Genomic DNA, 23,158 nt, shown 5'->3' with positions numbered 1-23,158 from the left:
TGCAGTTAAATTAGCTTACTGTAGTATGCCTGAAGGTAATCGACCCTCTTACTGAGAAGCAGAGCTGACATTAAACTGCTCTATGAGTGTTTTGGTGGACGTTTCATTTGACTGCGGTCCCCCTCCTACCCTCAGTCAACACGTTGTTTTCCGCGATAATCATTAACTCGTCGACAACGTCGGTTTTCCACACGGCCACACACTGCAGGGGAACTGTACACTATCTATGTGACGCACAATATTTAGCATTTGGAACAGGCGATGATATGTTTTCGGTAGCAGAGAGAATAAGCATTTTCTTTATGATCATTTGGGAAAGATTGGATGAAGTTCTTGATTCAAATCTGTCCAAAGAAATAATATCTTAAACATGATTTTTCTGCGACCTCCACCAAGCTATGTATTAATGTGGTTTGTGTGCAAACTTGAGGTGACAGGAAACAATCTGTGCAAATTAATGAGTTACATTATGAGATTAAAGAAGCTGGTAAGCCAACAGGTCTTTCTTTTGACCTGTACTGCACAGTCCTCACTACACACCTCTGTCACACACTCACTGTTGGAGCTGCTGATTGCTCGGATGTGCTGGTTATACATAGACACTGTACATGTGCACATCCACATGGTGCTGTGAGAAGGGACATGCAGATACCACAGAGTGTTGGCAGGCAATGCGTCGGCCTCACATTCAAAAGGACATCCTGGTGCTACGTGACAAATCTCTGTCTGTCTCTGTCCTTCCTTGCTCTCTCTCGGTCTCCAACGCATCCAAAATGAAGGACCAATTGTGATTCAGTAATGGCTTTCCATGACGGTGCTCTTGTCTTCTCTTTTTTTTTTTTTTTTTTTTTTTGCAGTATGTGTTTGTGTGAGTCAGCTGTCCTCTGTACGATGACCAGTGTTCTCATTAGTAGTATTTGTGCGCATGTGAACCGGCTCGTTCAGGTCGGTGGGCGTGTCTCGCCGACATGTATCCCGCATCCATTTTTCAACTCCTTCCTGTGAGTCTTTTCGTCCACATTGCAGGCTCAAATGGCCTTTGATAATGGATTAAACAGACAAATGCCAGGAAGGCACTTAGCTATTGATCACGGTAGCGAACGCTGCTTCCATTTCCCCGTTGCAACCCTCCAAAGAGATCAGTATTTAAAGCCAGCTGATTCACCGCCTCCTGCCCCCCCCCCCCACACTCCTGTGATCCTTTCATCGCTCGTTGCTTACCATCACTCCTGCCTTCTCTGACCATTTTTTCCTCTCTAAAAGCTAATGTTGCCATTGAGATGGGAAAACAAATATTGCACAAACAACAACATTAGCTGGCAAGAGATTTATTGGATTTCAAGCGATTGTTCCCCAAGTTACATTGCTTTTAAATCTGATAAACTGTGGTTTACGGTAAGTGCTTCAGCTATCAATGCTTCACACAAATACGTTGTTATTTTGCACACACTTGAGGTGGAAAGGCCTCCGACTTTCAAGCCTGTCCCTATAGATAAGAATACTACATTTTAGCTAATTGTGCAAACCACTGAAAAGGCAAGTCATGGAATGAGCAGCATGAGTAGCTAGTGAACGTAAATGATTGGCGTGTATGTTGTTCCAGTTCCTTTGCTGGAGATACGCTGGTTGCATTGGCTCTGCTTTGCCTCACACAAGACAGCTGAGGGTAGAGAGGGACTGGATGGAGAAGAAAATGGGAGGGAAAGAGAGAGAGGGGGAGGTTGTGAGGAGTGAGAAGGCTCCGGCCCTTCTCACTGTGTCTCTCCTTCCCGTTGTGATGTTAGCCATGCTGCAAAAAATTCCATAAAAGTCTACGATGAAGCAGGAAATGACTTCCAGTGTTTGGCATGTTCTCTGGTCGCTGCAGTCATTGCATCCACCCCCTCCTTTCCTTTCTCTCTGTTCCCCCCCCTCCCCTATCTTTCCCACTTCATCTCATTATGTTTTGTGGACAATATATATTTTTTGGCAGAAATTTCTTAAAATTGACACGATCGGCTCCTCCGGCCACGTAGCGAGGCTTAATAATCGATAGGAAACGTTGAAGAACACATTGTTCCCATTCTCGTGTTTTCTGAACCAGGTTCGTGTGTGCTGACTGTTCAATGTTCCATAAATAGAACTTGAGCGAACTAATTGGTCCAGTGTGACTCTTAGATAGTTCATGTGGTTGTTTCCAGCGAGGGGGCCTGCAGTTTTTTGGCTGCCGTACCACCAGCCGGCCGTGGAAAAAAAACTTTCCCTGCATGACAGAGAAAATGTGTAATTTGTGTCTGCGATGACCTACATATTCACATCGCAAGTGAATCGGCGAAAGTCTTTCTCCCACAAAATAACTTTTTTTCCTTTCTACCCCAGAGGCCCCTCCTAACAAAACAGCAAGTTAAAGTTATAATGTTCAATCAGAATTGACTTAGAAGTGACTTTAATGTTTCTTCTGGGCAACTTTGATTTTCAACTATTTGAGCTTTGTGTCCTTTTTTTTTTTTTTTGCGACGTCCAGATACTGTCTGCTGGCGGTTGTGGTGACCAGAGAGAGATGGCTTCGCTTTTGACAATGGAGCGCAGGTTTCATTAGGAAACAGACACGATTTAACACAGGATGCTGAACTTCCTCTGGGCTTTTTTTATGCGCCTTCTCCCTTGTGCCTTCCTTACATTCCCGCCTTCCTGCCCTCTGTGTGTGTGTTTTTCTTTTTTTTTTTTAAAGGATATGGTTCTGTTGGGCTGAAAGCAGAGAGCAAGATGAAGAGCTGAGATACTGTAGTCACGTCTGTTTCGATGACATGAGAGCCGTGAACATCTCTTTTACATTCATCGTCGCACTCCAGGAGAGCAGGAGATTTCTTTTGATGGATGTCTGTAACCATTTTCCCTCTCCTCCGTATCAGCTCGCCATTACACAAAGTACAGATATGTCACCGTGTGCACTGAGACTCAGCGATTTTTGGACTCTGGAGCCATCCTAAATGTCTGGCATTACGAAGTGAGAAAAGGCCTGGCAGCCTGTGTGATCATCCTGCTCTCTAATCTCTCAAGACAGGAAGTAGTTAGCCTAAGTAGCGGTCCTGCCCAGGCCAGAGCTTTCCTGTTTCACTAGCAAGATGCTCCAGTGATTGTGCTGTTCTGATTGTGCTGTTTTGCAGCATATGTTCACACATAGACGGCACCTGCAGCCTATACATTTATATACAGTACATCAGTGTTACCCATGTATAGAGAGCTACAAGCTAAACCCATTTTTAGGGCCCGAGCACCGACGTAGTCGGAGCGGAGGACCTATTGTTATTCTAATGTTTTTTATTATTATTATTAGGGCCCGAGCACCGACGTAGTCGGAGCGGAGGACCTATTGTTATTCTAATGTTTTTTGTTATTATTATTATTATTATTATTATTATTATTATCATCGTACCAGTTTCATCGCAAAAAGGAGGTGCTTGGGATACTGGGAATCTTTTGAAATTTGGCACAAAATTCAATCGTGGTGAAAATTCCAGTATTATTGGGGTGTCCAGCTGCGGCATGACATTTTGGCTCAATAGCGCCCCCTACAGAGTAGCCCCAACTTTGGGTTTGACCTAGCTGTATGAAATTTGGTAGGTTTGTGGAACGTGATGGGACGTACAAAAAAGTCAAAAGGAGGTATATCCTAAACCAAACAGGAAGTCGGACATTTTGAATTTTATGACGTTTTTGGACCGTTTCAAGGCGCCGTACTTTAACGAACTCCTCCTAGAGATTAAACCCAATTGCCTTCAGATTTGGTCAGTATACTCTTGAGACCTTGGCAGTGAAACGATACTCAAAGATCAAAAAGTTATCGAACTATGTGTCCGTGGCGTGGCGGCAAAAAAACACCATTCGCCATGAAACAGGAAGTTGTTGTAACTCGGCTGTACATTGCCTAATCTGCTCCAAATTTCTCATATGTCATAACATCCTGACCCTGAACACATGTATATGACAATTTAGAATCATAGTAATAGCGCCACCTAGTGGCAACAGGAAGTCATAGGTTGTGTACTTTGACACCCTACTGCTCACAGATTAATCGGATCCCTCTCAAATTTTGTCACAAAAGCCTTAAGACGTTGATAATGCTTCATTGTGAAAATTGTAGGAAGTTGTCGAAGCGTGGCGACGTGGCGGCTCTGCGAATTTCGATCCTTCGCCATGAACGAATAAACTGATGTAACTCGACTCCGCATCATCAGATCTTTACCAGATTTCACATGTTTGATTAAACTCCAGGCCTGAAGACATCTGCAAGCCAATTTTGAATCAAAGTCATAGCGCCACCTACTGGCAACAGAAAGTTAAAGTCTTTATACTTTGGCTTGTTTCTCTTAGTTGGAAAATCAGATCAACATCAAATTTGTTCCACACAAATGTAAGAAGTTCATAATGCCAGTTCTCTAAGCTTTTGATGTTTCGTCGAACGCCGTTGCCGTGGTAACACAGTCTTTGCCGTGAAAAACGATGGTCATTTGGAGAGGTTAAAGAAGCTCGAAACACAAGCAAACTTGACACACAGATCACAAGGCCAAAATGTAGTTCTATAATATGATTTTATTCAATCAGAGTGTTAAATCGGCTCAATAGCGCCCCCTACAAAATTTCGACGAAGCTGCCCTCGCAGTACGTTTCACATAGATTAACAAAATTTGGTAGGCACATGTATCACATGTGGACTTAAATAAAAGTCTCTTGGGGCCATGCCCTAAACCCAACCGGAAGTCAGCCATTTTGAATTTAGTCTGAATTTCTAGTGTTGTTTTTTCAATTTCCAGGCGCTCTACTTTAACGAACTCCTCCAAGAGATTAAACCCGATTGCCTTCAGATTTGGTCAGTATGCTCTTGAGACCTTGGCAGTGAAACAATACTCAAAGATCAAAAAGTTATCGAACTATGTGTCCGTGGCGTGGCGGCAAAAAAACACCATTCGCCATGAAACAGGAAGTTGTTGTAACTCGGCTGTACATTGCCTAATCTGCTCCAAATTTCTCATATGTCATAACATCCTGACCCTGAACACATGTATATGACAATTTTGAATCATAGTCATAGCGCCACCTACTGGCAACAGTAAGATAAAGTCTTTATACTTTGGCTTGTTTCTCTTAGTTGGAAAATCAGATCAACATCAAATTTGTTCCACACAAATGTAAGAAGTTCATAATGCCAGTTCTCCAAGCTTTTGATGTTTTGTCGAACGCCGTTGCCGTGGTAACGCAGTCTTCGCCGTGAAAAACGATGGTCATTTGGAGAGGTTAAAAAAGCTCGAAACACAAGCAAACTTGACACACAGATCACAAGGCCAAAATGTAGTTATATAATATGATTTTATTCAATCAGTGTTAAATCGGCTCAATAGCGCCCCCTACAAAATTTCAACGAAGCAGCCCTCGCAGTACGTTTCACATAGAATAACAAAATTTGGTAGGCACATGTATCACATGTGGACTCAAATAAAAGTCTCTTGGGGCCATGCCCTAAACCCAACCGGAAGTCAGCCATTTTGAATTTAGTCTGAATTTCTAGTGTCGTTTTTGCAATTTCCAGGCGCTCTACTTTAACAAACTCCTCCCAGGGAACTAATCAGATCAACTTAGAATTTGGTCAGAACAATCTAAAGACCTTTGTGATTAAAAGTTACTCAAAGCTTGTTGTTTCGTGAAATGCCGTTGCCGTGGCGATGCATTCCTCGCCATGAAAAACAAAGGTGTTTTTGAGGGGCTAAAAATACTCAAAACAAAATCAAACTTGTCACACACATTTAAAATCCTGAATGTAGTTATCTGATGTGATTTTAATGCTTCAGAGTGGCAACTCGGCTCGATAGCGCCCCCTACAATATTTCGACGATGCAGCCCTCGCTGTACGTTTCACCGAGATGTATGAAATTAAGTAAGCAGGTGTATCATATGTAGACTTAAAAAAAAGTCTTAGGGGTCCATGCTCTAAACCCAACCGGAAGTCAGCCAATTTGAATTTTGTATGAATTTCTTGTGGTTTTATTTCCTTTTCCAGGTGCTGCACTACGAACTTCTCCTAGGGAAATAATCCGATCATCTTAGAATTTGGTCAGAACAACCTAAAGACCTTAACGATTAAAAGTTACTAAAAGCTTGATGTTTCATTGGATAACATGGACTTGGTGTAGCGTCAATTTTACATGATTCGCCATCATCCATCAAGCTTTTGTAACTCAACCTTACTTTGTCAAAACTGCCCCAAACTTGACATGCTTGATTGCTGTCGTGATTTTAGGTCTTCTGCATGCCAATATTAACTCATAGTCATAGCGCCACCTACTGGCAACCACGGACGTAAACAGAATTCTATAATAACAGCGGCCCAAACAGGGTTTGTGGGCACACCATGAGAAAAAGACTTCTCTGATCTAAATATGTGCAAACTAAGATGCTTGGAGAACAAAAGTTAATCAACAGTGTTTTTCAAACCATGTCAGTGGGCATTAGTATAAATGATCTGTCTAGAGCTTCTACATGAGAATCAGGTTAAATGTTACAATGAATGCTTCACACTACAATCTTAAGTTACAGAAGAGCTTAAAATGAAAACAGTGTCAAATTAAAGTCTTCAAGTAAAAACAAATGACACTGCTGTTCTGTTAACTTTCATGTAAGTCCAAATACAATCAGTAGGACACTGCAGGGAGTTGAACTCCATCCCAGTAACCTGACAGTCTGTTATGTTACAAATACTGAAGCACATTCACACGTTCATTTTCTTAATGATCTTAACAGGCTTACATTTATGATTGTATCGGAGGTACACTCAAAACATTTGAGGCTTAAGACCTGGCAACATGGTCTTGCTATGCTGCTGGTCGACGCAGGAAATATCATCTAACTTGTGCATGCAGTGTATGATGGTCACAGAAATGCATGACCGCGTCAACCAGAGTCCTGCCGGTATCCTCGACGTGCGCGTAGTTGCGAGGGCCCGATCAATGCTGCTTGCAGCTTTAATTTAAATTATGTTTTTATTTATTTCTTCCGGTTAATATTCTGCCCGGCAGTGCAGACAATTGATTGAATGAAGTTAGTGTGAATGTCAAATTCATATTTAAAACGTTCAGCATGATTAATTTGAAATATCAGAATTTTCCCAGTTTTTTTCTTTCGATCATTCTTTGTCCACTTTCATGAAAGAACTGCTGTGCTCGTTAAGAACGATCTTATTAGTTATGTTTGACATCTTAAACATGCAGTGGGACAAACTTTCATGGCACCTCTGGGAATCGGCAGCCTGTTGCTTTTTGTCCCTCTCACCTTCCCGTAGTGGCAGGCGGCGCAGTAGATCCATTGGAAGGAACCGTTAGAGCAGCACATTGTTGTAACACCACGCACACCGAATGGAGTAAACTGATAGGATGTTTTTGTCTTGGTTCTCAGCCCCCTTTTCATTCATTTAAACGTTTCTGTCTCTGTACTTTACAGACCAAAGCAGGAAGTGAGCTGTTTGTTTTCATAATGGAGGGATGAGGTTTTATTATTGTGACAGAGCTCTATTTGTTAAAAGGATTTCATTACAACTCTGTCACTCTTGAAGTTTAAACATGATTCAAATTCCAGGTTATTTAAAGCCGAAATAATTTCCAAAGGCACCAAACAATATTTTTTTTGTGAGACTGTCTCGAAAAATTATTTAGAAAATTCTAAATGTTATCCTTTTACTTTGTTATTGTCATCTATAGTGATTATTTGCATAAGACACACATTTCAAATGATAAGAAAATAACTATTTTTTTTTTTTAAATGCTTGCTTTTTAATAATAATGAATGAATAACAACATACCAAGTGTCTGATTAAGTCAGTTGTTCAAAAGGATTTTTAGGTTTTTCCTCAACGCCTTATTTTGGACTTGCACTTGTGACAAATTGCAAGCTTTATGTTCTCTTCTCTCACGCTCAAGAAGTGCCACAACGATGTCCCGTGTGTGTACATGTGACCAGCAACAAAACAGAAATAAGATCCGGTCTATGAGTTGAAAACCTTCTGGTTACGATCGGCAGCCTATCAATCAGTGCATCTCTACTCAAAATGATGAAAAACGTCTTTAAATTGCTTATATAAAAAAAAAAGCACTACATTTACAATTTATATTAAAAAGAAACAAGCAGAACATGTTTTAATATTAATTAGCTATAACTAGGAATGTTTTTGTATTTGTACTTGAAAATGAAGAATTGATTATCAGATTAGTCTGCTCATTCATTAATTGACAAATCAGTTAATTGTGTCAGTGCTGCTGTAGATTGTCCAAATATTTAACCTGGAGGAAAGTTGTCCAAAGGGTTTCTAGAGAAGTTCAGCTAGAAGAAGGGGCGGCTCTTCCCGGTCCTGAGGGGACGTCTGGCAGGATGCATTCATGGATAGAAGGACAGATGAATACTGTCTATCTGCTCCATTGATCTCAGTCTCAGGGTTTCTTTTGTAATGTCATTATTCCACCGGGTCCCTGAACACTTAATTGTATAAAGCTGTGTCAGGGCGGAGGGGGGTGTACCCCCACTGTTTTGCTGTGTTTGTATTATGACACAAATGGATACAAACTGTCTCTAAGGAGGTTTGTGTAATAGCCCCTCCTGGCCTCTCCTCATGCATCAAAGCCTGTTGCACTCTCTTCTCACTCTAACAGATGGATGTTCCCAGATTTCCTGTTAAGATTTCCGACTCATTCCATTTTAAAGGAAACATCCTTATTGTCTTTTACTGAGTATAAGGCACGATTCTGCCTCCACCACCTCAGCTGTAGCAAAGCAGGCTAATCTCATCCTTTTGGAGACCTGAACCATGATGCAACAAAGGTTGGGTATCGTCTAATTTCAGATGGAAAGCGTGTGTGTGCACGTGTGTGTGCGTGCTGTCAAATCAGCCAGCATCCTATTCTCTGAAAAATAGAAGTAATCTAGACTTAGACTGGGTTCGTCTGTCTGTATGTGGTGAAGTAGTAGTAGTGGCGGTATAACACTTTTGAATGGAATCAATATCAGTCTGCCCCAGTGTCCCCTGACTCCTTTTAGGCCAGCCATGACCTTAAAGGATCTCTCACGATATATTACCGACAAAGGGCTCGACCTCGATGAACCTGTGTGTTTCTTTGTTCTGCAGCCTAAAAAGCCTTAATAGCACCACTAAGTGTCTCTTTGTCTAAATGCTTTGTCAGGTAAAGTTGACAGCTTGAAAGGGTTCAGGTCTGTTTTTGCATATTTAATGACCGTGATAAATGGCCTGGTTTGATTTACTATTGGCAGAATGCTGAGTTGTTGTATAATAACTGACCGAAATAAGCTCAGCGGTGGAGAGTGGGCGTACACCGTTGTGTATCAGATGTAACCGTTGCATCGCACGTTATGACATCTGGGTTTAGTTTGTTATCTGTTAAACATTCGTCACGAGTTCAGAAACGAGTTTGTCTGCCGCACATCTTCCCCTGTGATCCTGTGTGACTATATCTCATGTCTGCCACGCAGATATTGTCATCACCTGTCTCTATCGAGCTTGTTCTATACATGTTGGTGTATCTGATGTTGATACTATCTTGTTCCGACCGCGCAAGCAAGTGAATGCCTAAAGACCGTTTACAGCAGATCTAATTTAAGGATGGTACGTAACAGTTGATTCCTGTCTCTTTTGCTTTTCAACATCAACCTTCACCTCGCCTCAGACGTGGAATGTATTCCCAAAGAGAGAGGCTGTCGTGTTGTAGACGGGAATAAGCTGAGAGAGAATGAATAAGACTGACGAACCTGCAGCTCTGTCTTTGTTGTGTATGAAAACAAGTTGTCGCCTCGTACCACTGCCCCCCCACCCCCCCGGCGTCAGCCAGGAGTCACCAAGGAAACGGCATGACCCGCCTCACCTAGCTGTAATGTTTTTATCAGCTGATGGCAGAAAATGACAAAGCCTTGCACTGTGTGGCCTTGGTTATCACTGAAGGCTAACAGCTTGAAACGACTGTGAAGCAGTCCTGACCTGTACGTGTGTTCGCTCTTTAATCACATTCATCAGTGATGCTAGAGAGGAGCCTGGATTCTGCTTTAGGTTTCAGCTGACTGTGATGAGTCATTGAGTGCACATGCAACAGCCAGGATTTGCTGCTTTCCAGTCCAAAGCCCAGTGCCAAGTCTTAATCATGACGAAATGTGTTCTTCTCATTCAGAATGTGTCAACTGATCAGAAAATCAACTCAAGAGTTGATGTGTATTTTAGCTAATTTGGTTTAATTCCAATTAACCAATGATGTGTCTCAACTTCCATACTTACACTTGCTATTTTGAGTGCATAGGTGTGTTCACACTGACAAGTATGTCAAAATGCAGTGCCCTATGACTACTAAGATGGTGTACTCATAACGGTCCAATAGTTGAGTGTGGAACCGTCACACCCTCAACGGTCGCTATCTTGGCTCCGTTGCAAAAGGGGAAGGACCAACAATCTTGTGAAAATGGCGGAGATGCCGGCGTATTGTTCTTCTCGCGTGAAACGGGGAACACACAAGCGATTAAAGCAAAAAACGTGTTCATTTTTAATTTAGTTTTATGGTTGTAAAGCGAGCAAACAAGCAGGGTGACAAGCATTGTCAAATGTTGGTGGTAAACCTCTGTGATGTTGCAATTTGCCATTAAATCAAAGAAGAAGCAGTCAGCTGTTGCGATCGTCATTTCCAGCTGTGTTCGATTTGAGACTGCATGACCCTGACGAAATTCATCCACTAAGTACACAATGTACTACATGGAAGTCTACGCAGCACATGTCTATGTTCTGATTTTATTGAAATATCACACAGTATTGACAAATTTGCAGAGTGAAAACCAGTTAAACACACAGAAATATAGCTTTCTGATTGAAAAATAACCAATTCATGTTTACAGAACGTAAATAGTTTATAGGCGTAAAGGCGGTGTTTCAATGTCATGCGATAAAACTGGAGCTGCATGTAAACTTCAATTTTGACTTTCCTCCTCCTCACGCTTGCCTGCTATGTCTCCTATTATTTTGTCCTCTGCTCATCCTCTTCTGTTCCGTCGTCCTCATCGTCTCTTCGGTCGTCCCGTCCCCTCCCCCTCACAGTCGGGCCTCGATAAACATAGCTGCCTCGTAATGTAAACACCACAGATACTCTGACTAGGAGGGGAGGCAAAGAGGAGTGATGGGGAGGAGAGGCAAGGAGGAACAATTCAGTTTCCCTAATTATTCCAAATAAAGCCCTGCAAACGTGGTACTTTTGGCCTTCTATACAATATTTTAAGCACCATGTGCTCTTTGTGTTTTCTTTTTAATTGCTTTGTTTAATAAATATTCAGAATGAAAGCAGTGTTTCTCACTGAGGTGTCTGGTGCTCAAAGCAGAGGAAGTGGTCTCGTTAGAGAGCTGCGGTGGTGATGGTGGTGAATGAAAAGAACTCAGTTTGACACAATTTATGGATTAATTGAGCTTGTTAAAGCACACATACGCACAAACACGCGGAACTAATGTAGTTAATGGAAGGATAACAACACCCTCCCTTCCACACACACACACACACACACACACACACACACACACACACACACACACACACAATCTCTGTATCATCTTTCACATCCTGCAGAGGTCATAAAACATGGTTTTCCTATTCTGTCCTCCCCTTGTCTTTCAAGCCCTCCTTACACACACACACACACACACACACACACACACACACACACACACACACACACACACACACACACACACCACTCTACTGAGGAGCTGTGGGTCCACATTTCATGTACCCAATTACTTAGGCCCCCGCTCCTCTGGCTGCTGCATTACGTCAGGCTTGGCAGGCTGTATTTTTAGCTTGGAGATGCCATTGGCCCTCTCTCCCTCCCTCCCCTGTAGATTGAGTTACCACCTTGTTGCTGAAAGAACCCAATGGACACCCACGTGAACTGCCCTCATCCAATCACAACACATCGAACCACTGCGTGATGACGCAAGCGAGCTGAAGGAAAGGCTATATCCAATAAGGTTTTGGCGGTGGGCGGTGACAAAGAAACGCTGGAGCAGGGGGCCATCGAGACTGTGTTGAGGGTAACTGGGACCGGCCAAAGCCTTGCCACAGACTGTATGCTGGTCCTGCATGCTGAGTATGAGGATGTTTCTATAGAACGCGGTCTGTGGTGAAGACCAGAGTGCCAAATGTTCATGCTAGCTGTTCTGCATCGCTCCCAGACACCAGAAATTACACGGTTTTAAGAGGAAAAACTGTGAGCAGAGTTATGAAAATACATTTAGGTCTATTTTCAATTTTCCTTTCTCCCTCTCATTATTTCAGCCTTTAATAGCTACAGGGCACTTAAGGGAGCCGTTTGGTTGATGGTAAGCAATGAAGTTGTGTTGTGCACAGCTGACGCATCATAATGGAGCGATGACAGCTAGACCCCCATGCTGCTGGAGTAACTCACACAGGGTCCCGGAAAGAAAGCTTGGAATGTTTTCTCTCAAGTACCAAGTGTTTGTCCGCGCAGTAAACGGTATAACACCCAACAGCTTGACAAACGAGTCCTCCCCAAAATCAATTCACACGGCCCAGGGCCTTCACAATGACATCTGGATTGAGATGCTGGTGGCCACTCTTCTTTTAAAATGTTCCCTCCCCCTTTTAATCACCAGTGTAATCTCTTCCTCATCCCAGTTTGCTATACTCTCATCACAGCAGTCTCGTTTCCTGGTTCTAAGCAGCCAATCCGCTAATCCCATTCATTCGGCTTTTAGATGGGATCAGCAGGAGAGTGTCAACAATGCGTATGTAAAGTTAAGGTCAGGGAAAACGATGGCGGCGCATGGACATCGAGACACTCAAGGTTTAGGTTACCATGACACCAAGCTGTTTTGGCAGATGGAGGAGGTCAACGTAGGCCAACATCAGAGTTCCCCTAACTTTTGAACATTGTTACCATATTCCTATTCACAATGTGTGTTAGAAGCAATATGTATAAGTCAGTGTTGGACTAATTTTACTCCTTTAGTAGCTGTGTCCTTCCTCCTGTAATATATAAACACAGATATGTGTTGATGCCAGCCACATTTAGATAATCTGCTACCAGCCCTGAATATGAAGTAGATCTCAGCAATGTGCAGCATTCATTTGCACTGTATACAATGATTTGTGAACCTAAAGCATGGGTATTTTGGTTGATTCTTATTTACCCAGCAGTTTAGATTCTGCTCAAACTACTAATTGGTCGACAGAAAGATGGTCAACAAGTTTGCTAATAGAGTATCGTTCAAGTCATTTATTGAGGAATAACAAACATTTGGTGGTTTAAGCCTCTCAGACGTGAGGATGTGCTGCTCTTCTCTTCTTATCTCTGTAAATTGAATATTTTCAGCTTTTAGATTGTTGAGACAGAATATATAAGCGAACAATCTTATCTAAGCTAACAGTTCTATTTTCTTTATTTTTTCTCTCAACAATTAATTGATAAATTAAAAAGTTGCAGCCCTACAGTAAAGTACTTGACATAATGAATGGAAGTATTAATGAGAGATACAGTATGGCAGAAAAGTCCTCACTTTAAGAGTTGACAATTATTATTTTTATCCTGAATCAGGGTATATGCATTTAAACTATTGCTGACACTGCAGTATATATGTTGAAACAGTTCGGATCGACTGTTTCGATGAAAATAAGACGAAGCAAACTCACGTCTGTGCCTGGACACAGGGACTCTGAAAGGAGTCAGAGGATAGGCTGAAGAAGCAATGGACTATGTGGGTGGAGGAAATGAGACACCGCTTTAGGAAGTGCCTTCCTGGACTAATGAAGTAATGACATCACTTCATGTACTCTGGGGGGGCATCTGAAAGTATAATAGCCTAAAAACTTAAGGTGTATTCACTCCATCTCAACAATCATAGACTACTTTTTACACTTAACACTTAAAAAGTGAAGAAAAGCTTTTTTGTGTGTTTGTTTTAGCTAGTTGGCCTGCTATTCCCTTTTGACCCACTTTCACTATTTTGCAAATGTATTGCATTAAAGTGATACATAGATAAGAAATGGATGCAAAGGAACTCTCGCTCTCTCCTTGAGTGTGGGAGATGCTGCCTTTTCCACTTGTACCTCTCTCTCTCTGAAGTGATTGGCAGCTCAAATGCAACTTCAGCGCTGCTCGTATAGAAACCAGCGCAAGGTGATCTTTAGAAACAGCTGCTTTGACTTCCCCTAAATCCCTGCGTGTTTTTTTACCTTCCCCTTGAAGTCGGACACACACACCATGACACCACAGGTTGGTACCCATTGTTCCTGAGTCCCTGCGGAGCGAAAGCCCAGGAGCTATTTGGGGTTTTGGGTGGCTTGTGTCTGCTTTAGAGGGATCACAGCGTGACTTTTGAACAAAGAGGGAGGTATGAACCCGATATCTCCTGCAGTGTCGCGCAAACAGCCGCGTCTTTCACGCATTCAGACGTCTCCTCCTTCTCACTTTGACTTCCCCGCCCCAGTGCATACCTTTTCTGTGCCCCCCTACCGCCCCCTTCACCCCAAAAGTGATCCTCTGCCCTGGAGGGACATATTTTGAGCTCAGGTCAGTACAGTGTGATGGTTACAGACTGAGCGCTCTAGTTACACTTTCCATTTGCCAACAACATCGTCACCTTGCTGTCAATAGATAAAAATGGCAACTAAAAAAAGCTTCAGTAACTTCAGTTTTTGCTGTGTTTTATCTTGCATCTCTGCAGTTATTATTACCAAAAACTCATCCACTGTACATTTTTTCTTTCCCTCCTCCATAGACGTGAAGAAGGATTGGTCCGACCATGCTTTGTGGTGGGAGAAGAAGAAGACGTGGCTGTTGAAAACCCACTGGACGTTGGACAAGTACGGCATCCAGGCCGACGCCAGGCTGCTCTTCACGCCGCAGCACAAGCTTCTGCGCCTCCAGCTGCCCAACATGAAGCACATGAAGGTCAAAGTCAACTTCTCGGACCGCGTCTTCAAGGCCGTGTCCGACATCTGCAAGACTTTCAGTAAGTGGAGCGACTGACTCATTTACAGGACAGCTGGCAGGGATATGTTCATAATGTTAGTCAAGATGTGGGAAACATGTGAGATGAGGTGTGACTGATTAGCAAAGAGTTATGGGAAAAAGTGTAGAATAGTGGTCAAGTCTACACGGCCCTGCTGAAGGTGCCCACCCTGCTGAACCCAAAAACATCTCCCTATTAAGACTATTTTTGAAAAGCCTCTGGAAATGCTCCACATCAAACATAGCTAATCATGTCCTTCCTCACGTTGTTTTTATCCCTGGCAATTTGTTGTGTTTATTAAACAATCAGAGCTCTGCATGCTGGAGTCACGTCTCCTGACTGGTCGTTCACCGTTAGCTCTGCAGTCATGTCCTTGGAACCTGGGCTCCATCGGCCTCACAGTAATGTTTAGTAAACAGAGATTATCAATCTGTCTCAGGTTTGTAACACAGACAAACACCAAAGCATACATTGCTCAATGTTTTGCTTACCTACTGTCTCTTTCACTAATATATCCAAATTGAACTACCCCCCATGGTGTAAGTAGTACCCAAGGGTCACACACATACTTCGGTATCTGCCATCGCTGCCATGTTCTGTCACACTGGACCCCGGTGACCTTTTCCTCAGCTCAGACCTCGCTGTGCCTGCAAATATTATATGTTTAGGGCTTTTATTGTGAAAGGTAAGAACGGAACGAAAGACGTTATTGTTGTTTTATAAATATAGGCACAACTCAACTTGTTCCGTACAACACGATTGGTCGATGCCTTTAGACGCGGTGCAAAAGTTCAGAAAAATTAACCTTGTTCCGGGAAAACATTTTTTTGCTTTTTCCCTGCAAAATATTCACATTCTGTGTGAAAGTATTCATGACAAAAAAAACCGTTTCATATACTGATGTGTGAAATCAACAGAAATGCTTCTGGTGTGTTAAGGCCTTTAGTCACTGTCTCCAGCAGGATTCGCAGGTTCGGAGAACCCTCACCAATATAACCAGTAAGGGTCACAACACACCTGTTGTGTCTCCGTCACTGGCAGGATCAGGGGCTCCAGTGGCAGCTCTCCTGCTTCTATTGGCCTCTACAGGTAGCACTAGACCTTGTTTTTCATTTTGCAGGAATGGAGCTTCACATTTCAATGGGGTCAGATGCAGTTCTATTAAAACGAAAAGACCAAATAGCACATTTCATTTAGTGTAAATATACAAAGGGACTGTTTTTGAAAGCGGAGGCGGGGAGGCGGGGGAGAAACGGGCCTGTAGCCTTTCAGGCCTAGTTAGGAATGCATCTGCTGCTTCTGTAATAAATCTATTTCAGCTTCGTAGAAATTCAGGACAAATTGCTTTTGGCTGACGTGGCGCGTGCCAGGATGTCGCAAGATGTCAGTGGCTGTTGTTAAACTGTGCATTACTGCATGCAAAACGCAGAACTTGTGCTAAAGGGACAGTTGTAACGTTCTTGACTCACCGTGGGTATGACAGCTGATGTGGCTGACTTACAGCTGCTCTGGACTGGAAGCATTTCATTTTTTTGTTATCTGGGCAACTTTGAGTTTTACAATTTCCTGTGCATATTTTCTGCTGACTCTGAACTGCACAGTATAGAGATTCGGATGGGACAGGAAGGGACGAGGCCTGTCCAACTGGCCTTCGCTCCAGACAGCAGAGAGGGAGGGGCTGAGATCCTGGAAGACAGAAACAGGGGGAGGTTTTTTTGTGTTTGTTTTCAGCTATGTGCGACTTTGGCCCCAGTTCCTTTTCCCATACTAATTTATTGTTTTGTTTTTTTTACTGTTGTGTGTCCAGTGAAATGGTCACACAGGAGCTATTTCCTGTTCCAAAACAAGTTCAGTCCTCAGTATCGTGTTTGGCTGTTTTAATTCCCACCCCCCAGATTTTCAGTCTCTTTTAGCACAACTCAAACTCTGGCAGTGAGTGGAAAAGCATAGCAAATCAACATAAGACTCCAAGTTAAAAGTATAAAACCAATTATCACTGCTGTACTTCTCCCATGTCCATGGCAGCTGTGTCCTGACACAGACACAGTCCATCTGGGCTGGCTGGGAACCGAGAGGACTCAGCAAAAGTACATTGAAATCACTCCGTTTCACTCCTGTTTTGACCCCTGATTATATTTGGCTGCTCCTACATCCTGTGCAACACTGCTCATTTGATAGTGAAGCTAAGGAATTAGGGATTTTCCACTTTTAAGTTTCAAAACAACATTATTGAACTCTGTCAACAATTCTGAGAATTCTCTGAAACCAAAGTTGAGTGCTTTTTGAAATCTGAAGAATCTCTCAGCTATCATGTTTGTTGTGTTATTGTGCCAGCTGAAACTCTGTAAATACGCTGTAGGGCTGCAACAAGTGATTATTCATTGATTAAGCTAATGAGCATTGTTTTTTATAATGTCAGAAAATAGTGATAAATTCCCAAGCTGACATCTTTAAATGGCTTGTTTTGTATGACCAATGGTTGAAAACTCAATATTCAGTTTATAATGATATAAAACAGAGAAAAGCAGCAAATCTCCAACAAATATTTGTTTTCTAGATAAATAACTTAAATGATGAATAGATTATCAAAAATTAACAACTGGCAAATGAATTGTCAAAATATTTTAGCTCTAAAAAAAATGTATGAAATGCAAAAAGTCAGGTCTGTAGTAGAGGGAAAAAATGAATGGCACTGAACTCACTCCTCTGGCTTTTGTAAAGGCACATTTCTTTCCCAGTGAAGAGTCGGAGTCAAGACATGAGCTTGTCCCGTCTAGACAACCTGGGTCCCTTCCAACACATTAAATACACTAATACACCTCCTCCCTCTGACAGGACTCTGTTCTACTGTTCACAGATGACTAACACATGACCCTGGACCTGGGGGCCTGAGGTGGGACACAAATCAGCCTGTTGCCTCAGCAAAGCACCACTTCAGGGTAACAAGAGTCAGGCTGCGCCACTTAAGCTCTGTGTGGTTTTTTAAGGTTTTTTTTAGTAAGCACTTGTTTGCTACCATGTGTGGGGAAAACTCAGACACAATAGCATTCTCTGGAATATGCAAGGGGCAGCAGCAATACTGTAACTTTTTCAGTATAACTTGTGTGTGTGTGTGTGTGTGTGTGTGTGTGTGTGTGTGTGTGTGTGTGTGTGTGTGTGTGTGTGTGTGTGTGTGTGTGTGTGTGTGTGTGTGTGTGTGTGTGTGTGTGTGTGTGTGTGTGTGTGAGAGACCTAAAGAACACAGGGGGGATGAGTTTGAAGAAGGACTTTGACTGCTGAGAGGGTGTATTGCAGAGAAGTGTTTATTCTTTGTCCTGCAGAAAGCTTTTTAGGTTTGTGTGGGACTGTTGCTTCATCGTTTCGGTCCAGCAGATTTATGGAACATCAACGTCTGCTGGACTGGCCCGAATGAGCTGGCCTCTGTTGTCATAACACAGGAGTGCAGCTTTTCCTTGGCTCCAACCCCTAAATTAAAGTGCATTATTATCCCTTTTTGAGTGGCTTTCAAGCAATTTTTTTGCTGCCTGCCTGTCTGATAGATGCAAAGAACCTCTGACGCTAAGCAGCTGAGGTCTATTAATGTCTTCTTTTTTTTTCTTCTTATAGAGCAAAAGCAATCTGCGTGCCTCATGTGATGCCATAGAAATTCTCTCTAAATGCCAAAAACCTTACTTCACTGTACTTCTACTTCAAATTCTGAAAAACTATAAAATATCTACACCAAGTACATTATGATAATTATCCTTTTCCCACTGGACTGAGGCTGTATGTGAGTTGTCTCCTCCTTTTAATTAGTCTTCCATGGAACAAACACTTTTTATTGCTCTTGAGTATCGATCAGTCAGCCTTGCATCCCAATGAGTACCTCTTCATAACATTAGTATTCAGATGGATTTTTTTTATCCATGTAGGGTCTCGAACTGTTTATACAGTAAACTTTGGTGCTGTGAAATTAGCTCGTGTGACGGTGTTTGTGATTCTTCTGCGGTTGGCCTTACTCACTGCAGTGAGTCATGTGTTCCAAGGAGTAGATCTCGCAAGCCCAGCTGGCTCTCAGTCAACCCCTCTGCTCTGACTCTTGTCCTGGTTACCGCCACATGTCTGCAGGTCTCATTGTCTCAGGTGTCATTTCTGCTAATGGAAATCAACCAAGCTTTTGTAAGCACTCTAACCATCACTCAGCCCTCCTCCTCCTCCTCCTCCTCCTGACACCGGCCACAAGTATGCGGTGAGCGAAGTAGCAGTCTTTCCCTCCAGATCCTGATTCTTAAATTATCACTATAAACATACAATTCAACACTCAATGTCAGCAGAAATTGACTGTAATGCTGTAAAACTGTCATTTTCTCTCTCTCTCGCCTGATTTCATCTCTTCATACTTTAGCAGACATGAAATCTCTATTGTATCGACTACACCTCTACTCCAGTCATGGGAATGATGAAAAAGGCATATTCTTTTTTTTTTCCCCACCGCCCACTTCTCTTGCTTCCAGGCGATTCTGTAGAGACATCTAATACATTACTTTTACAGCAACGTATTTACCACATTGAGTAATGGTTCGCTCAAGATTTTGTGACCAAAGTCTTTGCCTTTTGAGCCACACTTTTGATCTGGAGAGGATTATAATAGGTGAATGTTGATTGTATCAGACGTTTTATTGTGTATCACGTTGGTCTTGCTTGGTGGATATTTGGGGTTGGTGACAATGAGGTCATAAGAATGAACATTAAAAAGTGACTTCGTAGTAAAATGCCACATGCCTCTGCGATGCCTCACCGAGAGACACCGTCCTACCCACGTAGACACAGTTTGATACGATGTGTGTGTTGGCCTCCTCCTGCAGCTCACCGGGGCTGAAGCTCGGCAGCATGCCTGCAACTCACATGGCTGTATAAGGGCACAGGGACTGTGCTTCATCGGAGAGAGAGAGAGAGAGAGAGAGAGAGAGAGAGAGAGAGAGAGAGAGAGAGAGAGAGAGAGAGAGAGAGAGAGAGAGAGAGAGAGAGAGAGAGAGAGAGAGAGAGAGAGAGAGAGAGAGAGAGAGAGAGAGAGAGAGAGAGAGAGAGAGAGAGAGAGAGAGAGAGAGAGAGAGAGAGAGAGAGAGAGCATCTGGTAGTTCTTAAAACTCCTGGAATGCTTTTGCTTTAGTTACACAAACCAAACAAGCTTTTTCACCAAGCAAAGCCGTTCTCTCTCTCTTCTCCTGCTGCTCGTGCTTTCCTCAACACCATCAGCAACGTCTTTAATCGTTCTGCAAAGCCTTTCTAATCCTTAGTCTTTAAAAAAAAAAAAGATTTGAGAGTTTTATGTCAGCGGATATGAGAAAATGACATTTTTTTTTCCAACAGTCCTGCACAAAACAAAGTGGAAATAATAAAATATGGCTCTGAAATATCAGCTTGCTTACTTGATTTATATGGAATCTTGGGAAAACCATATCCAGCTGAGGATCCAGACGCGCTTTGCTTCCAGACTAGCACCATCTATTCTAGTCCTGACACACTCCGCCGGTCCCACTACTATATCAGAACCATCCCAAGCCCGTTTTAAAACGTCATTGCTGCTGATGAGCGATGGCTCCCTGGCCTCCAAGCCTGAGGGAGGGAGGGAGGGAAAAAGGGGCAGAGAAGCTGCTCTGTTTTAGTCATTATATTCAGTTTGGTGTGTTACTGTGGGATCTTACACACAGGTCACACACCGTTTGGACAGCACAGGTTTCCCCAAAACACCCCAAAAAATCATCCTTGAAGATACTGAGATACCAGAAATTAAACTTCCTGTTACTCACCAGCAGCAACTGAAGAGTGTTTTTATGTGTGTGAGAGGAAAAATCAGAGGACGGAGGGTAAGAAGGAGACGGAGGTTGTGTCGGCCCTGTCTCAGTTGGGGATTACAGTTAAAGCAAGATTTGTTGGGGCCCTGAGAAAAGGGATTTGCAATTTTCCACCACTCGTGTGCACAGCTGTCTACAATTCATACACATCTCCTGTCCCATTGCTTTCTCTTTTTTACCCTAAATATGTCTCTGTATTCACCTACATCACAGGTTATACACACCGTCTGTGTGCTCTGCGAGAGGTCATGTGATTTATTTGACACCTGTGGTTGAAACAACACAAATTAGGTTTTTAAGTGGCATATTGTCCTATTTATTGACTTGGCTTTGTTGTTAGGCGAGATTATGTTCATTTGAAGTGAAATTAACTTTCTTGCTCTCCTTCCCTTCCAGATATCCGCCACCCAGAGGAGCTATCTCTACTGCGTAAGCCCCGTGATCCCAAGAAGAAGAAGAAAAAGCTGGAGGAGGCAGAGGAGGATGATCTGGAGCTGGAGGGTCCGCTGTTAACCCCTGGATCAGGTGAGCTGATGAAGTAATGATGGAGCATTGGGTTTTATTTTTGTATTTCACTGTGAAAAGTAATAATCTCGTTTCCCTCAAGCAGCAGGTTGAATAACAGGTTCTCCTGGCTGCTATGGAGCGTTTTGCACATTTTTTGTTGTGTTAGATCACACTTGAGGTTCCAAAACCACTAAGATAACTCCAGAGTGCTGCACCCTGCCTCCAGTGACCAAATATGAATGTGTGAGTTTTAGGCCTGCATGACATCTACAGCCCTGTGCTCTCAATTCCTTGGCAGTGAGGACGAAGAATGGTTGAGATTCCACGCATAGTTGGTCACGCTGCCATTTTAAACCCAAACCAGGCTACGCAGCTACACTGGCCCTCCTCCCTCCTTTTGCGCCAGTGAGAGTTACAACCATGTGAGCGGAGAGGAGCAGAACAAAACAGGCTGTGCTGCTGTCACAGAGTTGGCATTAATCAAAACAGCTAACACTATGAAACGGGGCTGAATGGGACTCTTTGTGCAGGTTGAGTCTCTTCTGTCCAGGCCTCTGGTCTGTCCGCTGGCTCCTAAGACTCAGCTCAAAAATGCATAGATGCACTCTCATGTGAGTCCAAAGAGGGCTGAAAATCATTGTGAACTTGGTGAACCATCACAAAGCTCACAGTCAAGAAAAACTAATTCTGCTGACATGCTGATTTGCTTCACTGTGACGCTAGCAGCAGATTATGTATCTATTTTCCCTTTTATCGAAATAAAGTAAGGGATCTGCTGTTTATGAACAGCAGATGCTGATCACATCTAAAGTTGCGTCATTACATTTCAAGTTCGAGATACATTTTCTTTTAGTGGGAGACTGTGGTCACGCTATGAAGCGGAGCTTTCAACAGGAATGTGCAGAATCTGTTTACCGTCAGTCACACTTCCTGCGTCCTCCCTATCAGATCACATGCTACAGTCAGAGAGTATAGTTCATGGCCAAGTTGTAAGGTGTTATTTTGTCCCTTGTGGGGAGGGGCTGGCCTCTCAGCTCAGGTCTCCTGATAGGAATCACAAGACTCTGCAGAGAGGCAGCGATGCAATCACAACCGCCGCCTCCCCCTGTGCAGCTAACTGCGTCTGCACACTCCACACCCCGTGGAGATGAAGAGAGGAGGGCTTCCTGTAGCTAAACCGTGGTCTAACTTTATTGAGTAAAATTCTTTTTTTTTCTAAACCTTTAAAATCTTTTTAATAACTTGTTTGGAATTTACAATGCTATTGCAAAGTAGATTCCTCCTAGTGGCTCTGAGTACATATACTGTACTGTGAGGTCCACACTAAATGACATGGATGGATGGTGACCAGTAAGGTCATATAAGGAGAATATGACTAATTATTTCTACTTTAAGACTGACAACCCTTTTTCCAAAACCTCAACCTCTCTCCTTAAATGTACTGTTGAGGAAACCCCATGTCCCCTGTCTGTCTGTGCACACATGTCAAGTGCCTGACAGAATTGGTCATTTTGGTTAAAAAAACACATGTTACTAATCCTCAACTGTTGTCGTGACTCAGAACAGAGCGATGGTGTTGCCCATGATGCCGGTACAGAGTCCCTCTCGGCCCCGCCACAACTTGACGTGCCTGCTATATCAAATTATCTTCCCCGTCAGCATGCACAACATACCTCAGACAACCAGTACTTTTTTATATTGGTGCTGCAGTTTATACATGCGTGTCTGGGTCACGTTGACCAACGCCTTGCCTGGGTTTTCAATCTGTCATTCTGTGTTGGATGGC

At 42.9% G+C, this 23,158-nt stretch overlaps 1 protein-coding gene across 4 annotated transcripts in view; it reads left to right on the top strand.

Annotated features, from left to right (window-relative positions):
• fermt2 (FERM domain containing kindlin 2) overlaps nucleotides 1-23,158 on the top strand; it is a 41,406-nt gene that overhangs the window by 3,142 nt on the left and 15,106 nt on the right. For all 4 annotated transcript variants that reach the window (XM_068717886.1, XM_068717885.1, XM_068717884.1 and 1 more), the window contains exons 3-4: nucleotides 14,798-15,031; nucleotides 21,262-21,390. In XM_068717886.1, coding sequence (XP_068573987.1) covers nucleotides 14,798-15,031; nucleotides 21,262-21,390 — 363 coding nt within the window. The remainder of the gene's footprint in view (nucleotides 1-14,797; nucleotides 15,032-21,261; nucleotides 21,391-23,158) is intronic.

The sequence above is a fragment of the Cebidichthys violaceus genome, unplaced genomic scaffold (genome assembly GCF_023349555.1).
Source record: "Cebidichthys violaceus isolate CVI_PGR_0920_01 unplaced genomic scaffold, fCebVio1.0.p SCAF_22, whole genome shotgun sequence".
NCBI classification, from domain to species: Eukaryota; Metazoa; Chordata; class Actinopteri; order Perciformes; family Stichaeidae; genus Cebidichthys; species Cebidichthys violaceus.
The sequence above is the reverse complement of the archived record's forward strand: the minus strand, read 5'-3'. Positions and strand labels throughout refer to the sequence as shown.